This window comes from Aulonocara stuartgranti (assembly GCF_965226115.1).
Source record: "Aulonocara stuartgranti genome assembly, chromosome: 14".
NCBI lineage: Eukaryota > Metazoa > Chordata > Actinopteri > Cichliformes > Cichlidae > Aulonocara > Aulonocara stuartgranti.
Window position 1 is genome coordinate 41159196 of NC_138950.1, and position 15211 is coordinate 41174406.

At 48.6% G+C, this 15211-nt stretch overlaps 1 protein-coding gene across 1 annotated transcript in view; it reads right to left on the bottom strand.

The window, feature by feature from the left end:
• Window positions 1-15211, bottom strand: part of LOC309687653 (uncharacterized protein) — a gene marked incomplete at its 3' end in the record, with an annotated part of 54156 nt that overhangs the window by 37032 nt on the left and 1913 nt on the right. Inside the window, exons 2-8 of the mRNA XM_082502748.1 lie at window positions 13381-13559; window positions 10845-11045; window positions 8803-9003; window positions 6730-6930; window positions 4671-4871; window positions 2618-2818; window positions 589-789 (exon numbers count right to left, since the gene is read on the bottom strand). Coding sequence (XP_082358874.1) covers window positions 589-789; window positions 2618-2818; window positions 4671-4871; window positions 6730-6930; window positions 8803-9003; window positions 10845-11045; window positions 13381-13551 — 1377 coding nt within the window. The 5' untranslated portion in view covers window positions 13552-13559. The remainder of the gene's footprint in view (window positions 1-588; window positions 790-2617; window positions 2819-4670; window positions 4872-6729; window positions 6931-8802; window positions 9004-10844; window positions 11046-13380; window positions 13560-15211) is intronic.

A 15211-nucleotide genomic window follows, 5' to 3' on the forward strand; every position in this document is an offset into this window, starting at 1 on the left:
GCAAGTGCATTTTTTGTGTAAAAGACAGACACACACACACACACACACACACACACACACACACACACACACTGTAAGGTCTGAAGTGCAAAATTTGAATTACATTCCTTTGTATCTCTCCCTCTCTCTCTCTCTCTCTCTCTCTCTGTCTCTCTCTCTCTCTCTCTCTCTCTCTGTCAACACACACACACACACACACACACACACACACACACACACACACACACACACACACACACACTCAATGGAGTATAAAATAAAGACCGGGGCAGTTCTCTCACTGGAGTCTCTTAGAGTGGAGGCTGCCCTTGCTAGCAAGAAGTTCTGTGTGTTTCTCTTCTCTGAGTCTTTACTGAAGAAGTGTTTTATAACATTTTCCTTAACAACTGACATGTGTTTTTTGTGTAAAAGAGAGAGAGACACACACACACACACACACACACACACACACACACACACACACACACACACACACACTCACACTCACAGGCTCAGAGATGAGGGAAAAACAACAGAAATCAGGATAGATTTTAATGTCAGGAGATGCCCTGTGATGCTGGGGCCATTGTGTAAGATTGGAATGTGTACCAGTGGCTGGTGGGTGGTCCTTGAAGGTCCCGGGAGGAGGCGGCGAGGAGGCAGCGGGTGGCTGGGCTTGAGCTGTGGATCAGGGACGTCATTAATTCTGCCTGGTGCTGCGTGTGCCCTGTGCAGCTTGGATGTCTGCCGCTGACGCTCTGTGGTTCCTGTTCTGCTGATCTCCTGGTCCACACACGGCTTCAGGGTGTACTGTACAAGGGGAGAAGAAATGCATCATTGGTTACCAAAATAAAACAGTGTCTTTCTGCCTGTGTCATTCTGTTTGGTTTCTTTGAGCGTTTGTTTCTTAAATACACAGCAAGTGTCACTCTCTCTCTCTCTCTGTCACACACACACACACACACACACACACACACACACACACACACACACACACACACACACACACACAGACACTGTGAGGTCTGCAGTTCAAAATTTGAATCTCAGAGCTTGGTGTTTTTGTCTCCCTCCAGTGGACAAATGCAGGTATGATGAGGGTTGGTTAGGTTAGGGGGTAATAGCCAGAGCTTGACGGAATAAAATGGAATAACTGGGAAAGTAAGTGTCGTAGAGGGATGAAAGTGGTGTCTACGGGGGGGTTTCGGGGTGCTCCGGACACCCTGGTGAAGACCCCATGTCGATAGCACCAACGGTTCTGGACTTGGTGTAAATGGGTCCAAATTTGACGGAATAAAAAGGTCAAAGTGGCAGATAGGAGTGTCCGATCGGGCCGATTCCACCACCACTGTACTCAGCAGGCCCTGCCGGGTCGTTCGACACGCAGCATGGCAGGGATCGGTGACATAACATGTAGCAGTTTCCCTTCACAGAAGCGTCTGCAGCAGGTGGGTGGAGGAGGAGGCAGCAGAACCAGGCCTTTGGAGCACTGTGTCATCTCCTGGTCCTGATGCTTTGAATCTCCCTCTCTGTCTGTCTGTCTGTCTGTCTGTCACACACACACACACACACACAGAAGCTGGTCAAGTGCTGTGCAACTGGGATTGCACCTGTCGTCCACAGGAGGGCGCCTAGCTGGGAAGTCCAGTACATTCCATATTAAAGTTGTTGCAAGTGCATTTTGTGTGTAAAAGACAGACACACACACACACACACACACACACACACACACACACACACACACACACACAGTAAGGTCTGAAGTGCAAAATTTGAATTACATTCCTTTGTATCTCTCCCTCTCTCTCTCTCTCTCTCTCTCTCTCTCTCTGTCTCTCTCTCTCTCTCTCTGTCAACACACACACACACACACACACACTCACACACACCAAAGCACACAGACAGAAGCTGGTCACAACTGCTGTGCAACTGGGATTGAACCAGGGGGGCTCCCTCTGCTGGCTCAATGCGGTACAAAGTGTCAGAAGCTGTTAGATATCTGCTTTTGACAATCAATTGCACCTGTCATCCACAGGAGGGCGCCTAGCTGGGAAGTCCAGTACATTCCATATTAAAGTTGTTGCAAGTGCATTTTTTGTGTAAAAGACAGACACACACACACACACACACACACACACACACACACACACACACACTGTAAGGTCTGAAGTGCAAAATTTGAATTACATTCCTTTGTATCTCTCCCTCTCTCTCTCTCTCTCTCTCTCTCTGTCTCTCTCTCTCTCTCTCTCTCTCTGTCAACACACACACACACACACACACACACACACACACACTCAATGGAGTATAAAATAAAGACCGGGGCAGTTCTCTCACTGGAGTCTCTTAGAGTGGAGGCTGCCCTTGCTAGCAAGAAGTTCTGTGTGTTTCTCTTCTCTGAGTCTTTACTGAAGAAGTGTTTTATAACATTTTCCTTAACAACTGACATGTGTTTTTTGTGTAAAAGAGAGAGAGACACACACACACACACACACACACACACACACACACACACACACACACACACTCACACTCACAGGCTCAGAGATGAGGGAAAAACAACAGAAATCAGGATAGATTTTAATGTCAGGAGATGCCCTGTGATGCTGGGGCCATTGTGTAAGATTGGAATGTGTACCAGTGGCTGGTGGGTGGTCCTTGAAGGTCCCGGGAGGAGGCGGCGAGGAGGCAGCGGGTGGCTGGGCTTGAGCTGTGGATCAGGGACGTCATTAATTCTGCCTGGTGCTGCGTGTGCCCTGTGCAGCTTGGATGTCTGCCGCTGACGCTCTGTGGTTCCTGTTCTGCTGATCTCCTGGTCCACACACGGCTTCAGGGTGTACTGTACAAGGGGAGAAGAAATGCATCATTGGTTACCAAAATAAAACAGTGTCTTTCTGCCTGTGTCATTCTGTTTGGTTTCTTTGAGCGTTTGTTTCTTAAATACACAGCAAGTGTCACTCTCTCTCTCTCTCTGTCACACACACACACACACACACACACACACACACACACACACACACACACACACACACACAGACACTGTGAGGTCTGCAGTTCAAAATTTGAATCTCAGAGCTTGGTGTTTTTGTCTCCCTCCAGTGGACAAATGCAGGTATGATGAGGGTTGGTTAGGTTAGGGGGTAATAGCCAGAGCTTGACGGAATAAAATGGAATAACTGGGAAAGTAAGTGTCGTAGAGGGATGAAAGTGGTGTCTACGGGGGGGTTTCGGGGTGCTCCGGACACCCTGGTGAAGACCCCATGTCGATAGCACCAACGGTTCTGGACTTGGTGTAAATGGGTCCAAATTTGACGGAATAAAAAGGTCAAAGTGGCAGATAGGAGTGTCCGATCGGGCCGATTCCACCACCACTGTACTCAGCAGGCCCTGCCGGGTCGTTAGACACGCAGCATGGCAGGGATCGGTGACATAACATGTAGCAGTTTCCCTTCACAGAAGCGTCTGCAGCAGGTGGGTGGAGGAGGAGGCAGCAGAACCAGGCCTTTGGAGCACTGTGTCATCTCCTGGTCCTGATGCTTTGAATCTCCCTCTCTGTCTGTCTGTCTGTCTGTCTGTCACACACACACACACACACACAGAAGCTGGTCAAGTGCTGTGCAACTGGGATTGCACCTGTCGTCCACAGGAGGGCGCCTAGCTGGGAAGTCCAGTACATTCCATATTAAAGTTGTTGCAAGTGCATTTTTTGTGTAAAAGACAGACACACACACACACACACACACACACACACACACACACACACACACACACACACAGTAAGGTCTGAAGTGCAAAATTTGAATTACATTCCTTTGTATCTCTCCCTCTCTCTCTCTCTCTCTCTCTCTCTCTCTCTCTGTCTCTCTCTCTCTCTCTCTGTCAACACACACACACACACACACACACTCACACACACCAAAGCACACAGACAGAAGCTGGTCACAACTGCTGTGCAACTGGGATTGAACCAGGGGGGCTCCCTCTGCTGGCTCAATGCGGTACAAAGTGTCAGAAGCTGTTAGATATCTGCTTTTGACAATCAATTGCACCTGTCATCCACAGGAGGGCGCCTAGCTGGGAAGTCCAGTACATTCCATATTAAAGTTGTTGCAAGTGCATTTTTTGTGTAAAAGACAGACACACACACACACACACACACACACACACACACACACACACACTGTAAGGTCTGAAGTGCAAAATTTGAATTACATTCCTTTGTATCTCTCCCTCTCTCTCTCTCTCTCTCTCTCTCTGTCTCTCTCTCTCTCTCTCTCTCTCTCTGTCAACACACACACACACACACACACACACACACACACACACACACACACACACACACACACTCAATGGAGTATAAAATAAAGACCGGGGCAGTTCTCTCACTGGAGTCTCTTAGAGTGGAGGCTGCCCTTGCTAGCAAGAAGTTCTGTGTGTTTCTCTTCTCTGAGTCTTTACTGAAGAAGTGTTTTATAACATTTTCCTTAACAACTGACATGTGTTTTTTGTGTAAAAGAGAGAGAGACACACACACACACACACACACACACACACACACACACACACACACACACACACACTCACACTCACAGGCTCAGAGATGAGGGAAAAACAACAGAAATCAGGATAGATTTTAATGTCAGGAGATGCCCTGTGATGCTGGGGCCATTGTGTAAGATTGGAATGTGTACCAGTGGCTGGTGGGTGGTCCTTGAAGGTCCCGGGAGGAGGCGGCGAGGAGGCAGCGGGTGGCTGGGCTTGAGCTGTGGATCAGGGACGTCATTAATTCTGCCTGGTGCTGCGTGTGCCCTGTGCAGCTTGGATGTCTGCCGCTGACGCTCTGTGGTTCCTGTTCTGCTGATCTCCTGGTCCACACACGGCTTCAGGGTGTACTGTACAAGGGGAGAAGAAATGCATCATTGGTTACCAAAATAAAACAGTGTCTTTCTGCCTGTGTCATTCTGTTTGGTTTCTTTGAGCGTTTGTTTCTTAAATACACAGCAAGTGTCACTCTCTCTCTCTCTCTGTCACACACACACACACACACACACACACACACACACACACACACACACACACACACACACACAGACACTGTGAGGTCTGCAGTTCAAAATTTGAATCTCAGAGCTTGGTGTTTTTGTCTCCCTCCAGTGGACAAATGCAGGTATGATGAGGGTTGGTTAGGTTAGGGGGTAATAGCCAGAGCTTGACGGAATAAAATGGAATAACTGGGAAAGTAAGTGTCGTAGAGGGATGAAAGTGGTGTCTACGGGGGGGTTTCGGGGTGCTCCGGACACCCTGGTGAAGACCCCATGTCGATAGCACCAACGGTTCTGGACTTGGTGTAAATGGGTCCAAATTTGACGGAATAAAAAGGTCAAAGTGGCAGATAGGAGTGTCCGATCGGGCCGATTCCACCACCACTGTACTCAGCAGGCCCTGCCGGGTCGTTAGACACGCAGCATGGCAGGGATCGGTGACATAACATGTAGCAGTTTCCCTTCACAGAAGCGTCTGCAGCAGGTGGGTGGAGGAGGAGGCAGCAGAACCAGGCCTTTGGAGCACTGTGTCATCTCCTGGTCCTGATGCTTTGAATCTCCCTCTCTGTCTGTCTGTCTGTCTGTCTGTCACACACACACACACACACACAGAAGCTGGTCAAGTGCTGTGCAACTGGGATTGCACCTGTCGTCCACAGGAGGGCGCCTAGCTGGGAAGTCCAGTACATTCCATATTAAAGTTGTTGCAAGTGCATTTTTTGTGTAAAAGACAGACACACACACACACACACACACACACACACACACACACACACACACACACACACACAGTAAGGTCTGAAGTGCAAAATTTGAATTACATTCCTTTGTATCTCTCCCTCTCTCTCTCTCTCTCTCTCTCTCTCTCTCTCTCTGTCTCTCTCTCTCTCTCTCTGTCAACACACACACACACACACACACACTCACACACACCAAAGCACACAGACAGAAGCTGGTCACAACTGCTGTGCAACTGGGATTGAACCAGGGGGGCTCCCTCTGCTGGCTCAATGCGGTACAAAGTGTCAGAAGCTGTTAGATATCTGCTTTTGACAATCAATTGCACCTGTCATCCACAGGAGGGCGCCTAGCTGGGAAGTCCAGTACATTCCATATTAAAGTTGTTGCAAGTGCATTTTTTGTGTAAAAGACAGACACACACACACACACACACACACACACACACACACACACACACTGTAAGGTCTGAAGTGCAAAATTTGAATTACATTCCTTTGTATCTCTCCCTCTCTCTCTCTCTCTCTCTCTCTCTGTCTCTCTCTCTCTCTCTCTCTCTCTGTCAACACACACACACACACACACACACACACACACACACACACACACACACACACACACTCAATGGAGTATAAAATAAAGACCGGGGCAGTTCTCTCACTGGAGTCTCTTAGAGTGGAGGCTGCCCTTGCTAGCAAGAAGTTCTGTGTGTTTCTCTTCTCTGAGTCTTTACTGAAGAAGTGTTTTATAACATTTTCCTTAACAACTGACATGTGTTTTTTGTGTAAAAGAGAGAGAGACACACACACACACACACACACACACACACACACACACACACACACACACACACACACACTCACACTCACAGGCTCAGAGATGAGGGAAAAACAACAGAAATCAGGATAGATTTTAATGTCAGGAGATGCCCTGTGATGCTGGGGCCATTGTGTAAGATTGGAATGTGTACCAGTGGCTGGTGGGTGGTCCTTGAAGGTCCCGGGAGGAGGCGGCGAGGAGGCAGCGGGTGGCTGGGCTTGAGCTGTGGATCAGGGACGTCATTAATTCTGCCTGGTGCTGCGTGTGCCCTGTGCAGCTTGGATGTCTGCCGCTGACGCTCTGTGGTTCCTGTTCTGCTGATCTCCTGGTCCACACACGGCTTCAGGGTGTACTGTACAAGGGGAGAAGAAATGCATCATTGGTTACCAAAATAAAACAGTGTCTTTCTGCCTGTGTCATTCTGTTTGGTTTCTTTGAGCGTTTGTTTCTTAAATACACAGCAAGTGTCACTCTCTCTCTCTCTCTGTCACACACACACACACACACACACACACACACACACACACACACACACACACACACACACACACACACAGACACTGTGAGGTCTGCAGTTCAAAATTTGAATCTCAGAGCTTGGTGTTTTTGTCTCCCTCCAGTGGACAAATGCAGGTATGATGAGGGTTGGTTAGGTTAGGTTAGGGGGTAATAGCCAGAGCTTGACGGAATAAAATGGAATAACTGGGAAAGTAAGTGTCGTAGAGGGATGAAAGTGGTGTCTACGGGGGGGTTTCGGGGTGCTCCGGACACCCTGGTGAAGACCCCATGTCGATAGCACCAACGGTTCTGGACTTGGTGTAAATGGGTCCAAATTTGACGGAATAAAAAGGTCAAAGTGGCAGATAGGAGTGTCCGATCGGGCCGATTCCACCACCACTGTACTCAGCAGGCCCTGCCGGGTCGTTAGACACGCAGCATGGCAGGGATCGGTGACATAACATGTAGCAGTTTCCCTTCACAGAAGCGTCTGCAGCAGGTGGGTGGAGGAGGAGGCAGCAGAACCAGGCCTTTGGAGCACTGTGTCATCTCCTGGTCCTGATGCTTTGAATCTCCCTCTCTGTCTGTCTGTCTGTCTGTCTGTCACACACACACACACACACACAGAAGCTGGTCAAGTGCTGTGCAACTGGGATTGCACCTGTCGTCCACAGGAGGGCGCCTAGCTGGGAAGTCCAGTACATTCCATATTAAAGTTGTTGCAAGTGCATTTTTTGTGTAAAAGACAGACACACACACACACACACACACACACACACACACACACACACACACACACACACAGTAAGGTCTGAAGTGCAAAATTTGAATTACATTCCTTTGTATCTCTCCCTCTCTCTCTCTCTCTCTCTCTCTCTCTCTCTCTGTCTCTCTCTCTCTCTCTCTGTCAACACACACACACACACACACACACTCACACACACCAAAGCACACAGACAGAAGCTGGTCACAACTGCTGTGCAACTGGGATTGAACCAGGGGGGCTCCCTCTGCTGGCTCAATGCGGTACAAAGTGTCAGAAGCTGTTAGATATCTGCTTTTGACAATCAATTGCACCTGTCATCCACAGGAGGGCGCCTAGCTGGGAAGTCCAGTACATTCCATATTAAAGTTGTTGCAAGTGCATTTTTTGTGTAAAAGACAGACACACACACACACACACACACACACACACACACACACACACACTGTAAGGTCTGAAGTGCAAAATTTGAATTACATTCCTTTGTATCTCTCCCTCTCTCTCTCTCTCTCTCTCTCTCTGTCTCTCTCTCTCTCTCTCTCTCTCTGTCACACACACACACACACACACACACACACACACACACACACACACACACACACACACACACACACTCAATGGAGTATAAAATAAAGACCGGGGCAGTTCTCTCACTGGAGTCTCTTAGAGTGGAGGCTGCCCTTGCTAGCAAGAAGTTCTGTGTGTTTCTCTTCTCTGAGTCTTTACTGAAGAAGTGTTTTATAACATTTTCCTTAACAACTGACATGTGTTTTTTGTGTAAAAGAGAGAGAGACACACACACACACACACACACACACACACACACACACACACACACACACACACACACACTCACACTCACAGGCTCAGAGATGAGGGAAAAACAACAGAAATCAGGATAGATTTTAATGTCAGGAGATGCCCTGTGATGCTGGGGCCATTGTGTAAGATTGGAATGTGTACCAGTGGCTGGTGGGTGGTCCTTGAAGGTCCCGGGAGGAGGCGGCGAGGAGGCAGCGGGTGGCTGGGCTTGAGCTGTGGATCAGGGACGTCATTAATTCTGCCTGGTGCTGCGTGTGCCCTGTGCAGCTTGGATGTCTGCCGCTGACGCTCTGTGGTTCCTGTTCTGCTGATCTCCTGGTCCACACACGGCTTCAGGGTGTACTGTACAAGGGGAGAAGAAATGCATCATTGGTTACCAAAATAAAACAGTGTCTTTCTGCCTGTGTCATTCTGTTTGGTTTCTTTGAGCGTTTGTTTCTTAAATACACAGCAAGTGTCACTCTCTCTCTCTCTCTGTCACACACACACACACACACACACACACACACACACACACACACACACACACACACACACACACACAGACACTGTGAGGTCTGCAGTTCAAAATTTGAATCTCAGAGCTTGGTGTTTTTGTCTCCCTCCAGTGGACAAATGCAGGTATGATGAGGGTTGGTTAGGTTAGGTTAGGGGGTAATAGCCAGAGCTTGACGGAATAAAATGGAATAACTGGGAAAGTAAGTGTCGTAGAGGGATGAAAGTGGTGTCTACGGGGGGGTTTCGGGGTGCTCCGGACACCCTGGTGAAGACCCCATGTCGATAGCACCAACGGTTCTGGACTTGGTGTAAATGGGTCCAAATTTGACGGAATAAAAAGGTCAAAGTGGCAGATAGGAGTGTCCGATCGGGCCGATTCCACCACCACTGTACTCAGCAGGCCCTGCCGGGTCGTTCGACACGCAGCATGGCAGGGATCGGTGACATAACATGTAGCAGTTTCCCTTCACAGAAGCGTCTGCAGCAGGTGGGTGGAGGAGGAGGCAGCAGAACCAGGCCTTTGGAGCACTGTGTCATCTCCTGGTCCTGATGCTTTGAATCTCCCTCTCTGTCTGTCTGTCTGTCTGTCTGTCACACACACACACACACACACAGAAGCTGGTCAAGTGCTGTGCAACTGGGATTGCACCTGTCGTCCACAGGAGGGCGCCTAGCTGGGAAGTCCAGTACATTCCATATTAAAGTTGTTGCAAGTGCATTTTGTGTGTAAAAGACAGACACACACACACACACACACACACACACACACACACACACACACACACACACAGTAAGGTCTGAAGTGCAAAATTTGAATTACATTCCTTTGTATCTCTCCCTCTCTCTCTCTCTCTCTCTCTCTCTCTCTCTGTCTCTCTCTCTCTCTCTCTGTCAACACACACACACACACACACACACTCACACACACCAAAGCACACAGACAGAAGCTGGTCACAACTGCTGTGCAACTGGGATTGAACCAGGGGGGCTCCCTCTGCTGGCTCAATGCGGTACAAAGTGTCAGAAGCTGTTAGATATCTGCTTTTGACAATCAATTGCACCTGTCATCCACAGGAGGGCGCCTAGCTGGGAAGTCCAGTACATTCCATATTAAAGTTGTTGCAAGTGCATTTTTTGTGTAAAAGACAGACACACACACACACACACACACACACACACACACACACACACACACTGTAAGGTCTGAAGTGCAAAATTTGAATTACATTCCTTTGTATCTCTCCCTCTCTCTCTCTCTCTCTCTCTCTCTGTCTCTCTCTCTCTCTCTCTCTCTCTCTGTCAACACACACACACACACACACACACACACACACACACTCAATGGAGTATAAAATAAAGACCGGGGCAGTTCTCTCACTGGAGTCTCTTAGAGTGGAGGCTGCCCTTGCTAGCAAGAAGTTCTGTGTGTTTCTCTTCTCTGAGTCTTTACTGAAGAAGTGTTTTATAACATTTTCCTTAACAACTGACATGTGTTTTTTGTGTAAAAGAGAGAGAGACACACACACACACACACACACACACACACACACACACACACACACACACACACACACTCACACTCACAGGCTCAGAGATGAGGGAAAAACAACAGAAATCAGGATAGATTTTAATGTCAGGAGATGCCCTGTGATGCTGGGGCCATTGTGTAAGATTGGAATGTGTACCAGTGGCTGGTGGGTGGTCCTTGAAGGTCCCGGGAGGAGGCGGCGAGGAGGCAGCGGGTGGCTGGGCTTGAGCTGTGGATCAGGGACGTCATTAATTCTGCCTGGTGCTGCGTGTGCCCTGTGCAGCTTGGATGTCTGCCGCTGACGCTCTGTGGTTCCTGTTCTGCTGATCTCCTGGTCCACACACGGCTTCAGGGTGTACTGTACAAGGGGAGAAGAAATGCATCATTGGTTACCAAAATAAAACAGTGTCTTTCTGCCTGTGTCATTCTGTTTGGTTTCTTTGAGCGTTTGTTTCTTAAATACACAGCAAGTGTCACTCTCTCTCTCTCTCTGTCACACACACACACACACACACACACACACACACACACACACACACACACACACACACAGACACTGTGAGGTCTGCAGTTCAAAATTTGAATCTCAGAGCTTGGTGTTTTTGTCTCCCTCCAGTGGACAAATGCAGGTATGATGAGGGTTGGTTAGGTTAGGGGGTAATAGCCAGAGCTTGACGGAATAAAATGGAATAACTGGGAAAGTAAGTGTCGTAGAGGGATGAAAGTGGTGTCTACGGGGGGGTTTCGGGGTGCTCCGGACACCCTGGTGAAGACCCCATGTCGATAGCACCAACGGTTCTGGACTTGGTGTAAATGGGTCCAAATTTGACGGAATAAAAAGGTCAAAGTGGCAGATAGGAGTGTCCGATCGGGCCGATTCCACCACCACTGTACTCAGCAGGCCCTGCCGGGTCGTTAGACACGCAGCATGGCAGGGATCGGTGACATAACATGTAGCAGTTTCCCTTCACAGAAGCGTCTGCAGCAGGTGGGTGGAGGAGGAGGCAGCAGAACCAGGCCTTTGGAGCACTGTGTCATCTCCTGGTCCTGATGCTTTGAATCTCCCTCTCTGTCTGTCTGTCTGTCTGTCTGTCACACACACACACACACACACAGAAGCTGGTCAAGTGCTGTGCAACTGGGATTGCACCTGTCGTCCACAGGAGGGCGCCTAGCTGGGAAGTCCAGTACATTCCATATTAAAGTTGTTGCAAGTGCATTTTTTGTGTAAAAGACAGACACACACACACACACACACACACACACACACACACACACACAGTAAGGTCTGAAGTGCAAAATTTGAATTACATTCCTTTGTATCTCTCCCTCTCTCTCTCTCTCTCTCTCTCTCTCTCTCTGTCTCTCTCTCTCTCTCTCTGTCAACACACACACACACACACACACTCACACACACCAAAGCACACAGACAGAAGCTGGTCACAACTGCTGTGCAACTGGGATTGAACCAGGGGGGCTCCCTCTGCTGGCTCAATGCGGTACAAAGTGTCAGAAGCTGTTAGATATCTGCTTTTGACAATCAATTGCACCTGTCATCCACAGGAGGGCGCCTAGCTGGGAAGTCCAGTACATTCCATATTAAAGTTGTTGCAAGTGCATTTTTTGTGTAAAAGACAGACACACACACACACACACACACACACACACACACAGTAAGGTCTGAAGTGCAAAATTTGAATTACATTCCTTTGTATCTCTCCCTCTCTCTCTCTCTCTCTCTCTCTCTGTCTCTCTCTCTCTCTCTCTGTCAACACACACACACACACACACACACTCACACACACCAAAGCACACAGACAGAAGCTGGTCACAACTGCTGTGCAACTGGGATTGAACCAGGGGGGCTCCCTCTGCTGGCTCAATGCGGTACAAAGTGTCAGAAGCTGTTAGATATCTGCTTTTGACAATCAATTGCACCTGTCATCCACAGGAGGGCGCCTAGCTGGGAAGTCCAGTACATTCCATATTAAAGTTGTTGCAAGTGCATTTTTTGTGTAAAAGACAGACACACACACACACACACACACACACACACACACTGTAAGGTCTGAAGTGCAAAATTTGAATTACATTCCTTTGTATCTCTCCCTCTCTCTCTCTCTCTCTCTCTCTCTCTCTCTCTCTCTCTCTCTCTCTCTCTCTGTCAACACACACACACACACACACACACACACACACACACACACACACACACACACACACACTGTAAGGTCTGAAGTGCAAAATTTGAATTACATTCCTTTGTATCTCTCCCTCTCTCTCTCTCTCTCTGTCTCTCTCTCTCTCTGTCAACACACACACACACACACACACGCACACACACACGCTCAATGGAGTATAAAATAAAGACCGGGGCAGTTCTCTCACTGGAGTCTCTTAGAGTGGAGGCTGCCCTTGCTAGCAAGAAGTTCTGTGTGTTTCTCTTCTCTGAGTCTTTACTGAAGAAGTGTTTTATAACATTTTCCTTAACAACTGACATGTGTTTTTTGTGTAAAAGAGAGAGAGACACACACACACACACACACACACACACACACACACACACACACACACACACACACTCACACTCAGCGGCTCAGAGATGAGGGAAAAACAACAGAAATCAGGATAGATTTTAATGTCAGGAGATGCCCTGTGATGCTGGGGCCATTGTGTAAGATTGGAATGTGTACCAGTGGCTGGTGGGTGGTCCTTGAAGGTCCCGGGAGGAGGCGGCGAGGAGGCAGCGGGTGGCTGGGCTTCGGCCTTGGCCCAGGAACGTCATTTATTCTGCGTGGTGCCGCGTGTGCCCTGTGCAGCTTCGATGTGTGCGGCTGACGCTCTGTGGTTCCTGTTCCTGTCATAAAAGGCCCTGTACAAGGGGATAAGAAATGCATCATTGGTTACCAAAATAAAACAGTGTCTTTCTGCCTGTGTCATTCTGTTTGGTTTCTTTGAGCGTTTGTTTCTTAAATACACAGCAAGTGTCACTCTCTCTCTCTCTCTCTCTGTCACACACACACACACACACACACACCAAAGCACACACACCAAAGCGCGCACACACACACACACACACCAAAGCGCGCACACACACACACACACACACACACACACACACACAGACACAGACACTGTGAGGTTTGCAGTGCAAAATTTGAATTTTAGTGCATGGTGATTTGTCTCCCTCCAGTGGCCCACGGCAGGTATGATGAGGCTTAAATGATAGGTTATGGGGAAAAAGCCAGGAGAGGATGGGACAAAAGTGGAATAACTGAAAAAGTAAGAGGTGTAGAGGGCTGATGTTGGTGTCTAGGTGGGGGTTTTGGTGGGTGCCGGACGCTGTGGCGAAGAGGCCACGCCGATGGCTTCTTCGGTTCTGGAGATATGGCGAATCGGACCAAAAAGGATGGGACAAAACGGTCCCAGTCGGAGAAAGGAAGGTGCAGAGGGCCTGGGTCCACCACCACTGTACTCAGCAGGCCCTGCCGGGTCGTTCGACACGCAGCATGGCAGGGATCGGTGACATAACATGTAGCAGTTTCCCTTCACAGAAGCGTCTGCAGCAGGTGGGTGGAGGAGGAGGCAGCAGAACCAGGCCTTTGGAGCACTGTGTCATCTCCTGGTCCTGATGCTTTGAATCTCCCTCTCTGTCTGTCTGTCTGTCTGTCTGTCACACACACACACACACACACACACACACACACACACAGAAGCTGGTCAAGTGCTGTGCAACTGGGATTGCACCTGTCGTCCACAGGAGGGCGCCTAGCTGGGAAGTCCAGTACATTCCATATTAAAGTTGTTGCAAGTGCATTTTTTGTGTAAAAGACAGACACACACACACACACACACACACACACACACAGTAAGGTCTGAAGTGCAAAATTTGAATTACATTCCTTTGTATCTCTCCCTCTCTCTCTCTCTCTCTGTCAACACACACACACACACACACACACACACACACACACTGTAAGGTCTGAAGTGCAAAATTTGAATTACATTCCTTTGTATCTCTCCCTCTCTCTCTCTCTCTCTCTCTCTCTCTCTCTGTCTCTCTCTCTCTCTGTCAACACACACACACACACACACACCAAAGCACACAGACAGAAGCTGGTCACAACTGCTGTGCAACTGGGATTGAACCAGGGGGGCTCCCTCTGCTGGCTCAATGCGGTACAAAGTGTCAGAAGCTGTTAGATATCTGCTTTTGACAATCAATTGCACCTGTCATCCACAGGAGGGCGCCTAGCTGGGAAGTCCAGTACATTCCATATTAAAGTTGTTGCAAGTGCATTTTTTGTGTAAAAGACAGACACACACACACACACACACACACACACACACTGTAAGGTCTGAAGTGCAAAATTTGAATTACATTCCTTTGTATCTCTCCCTCTCTCTCTCTCTCTCTCTGTCTCTCTCTCTCTCTCTCTCTCTCTCTGTCAACACACACACACACACACACACACACACACACTGTAAGGTCTGAAGTGCAAAATTTGAATTACATTCCTTTGT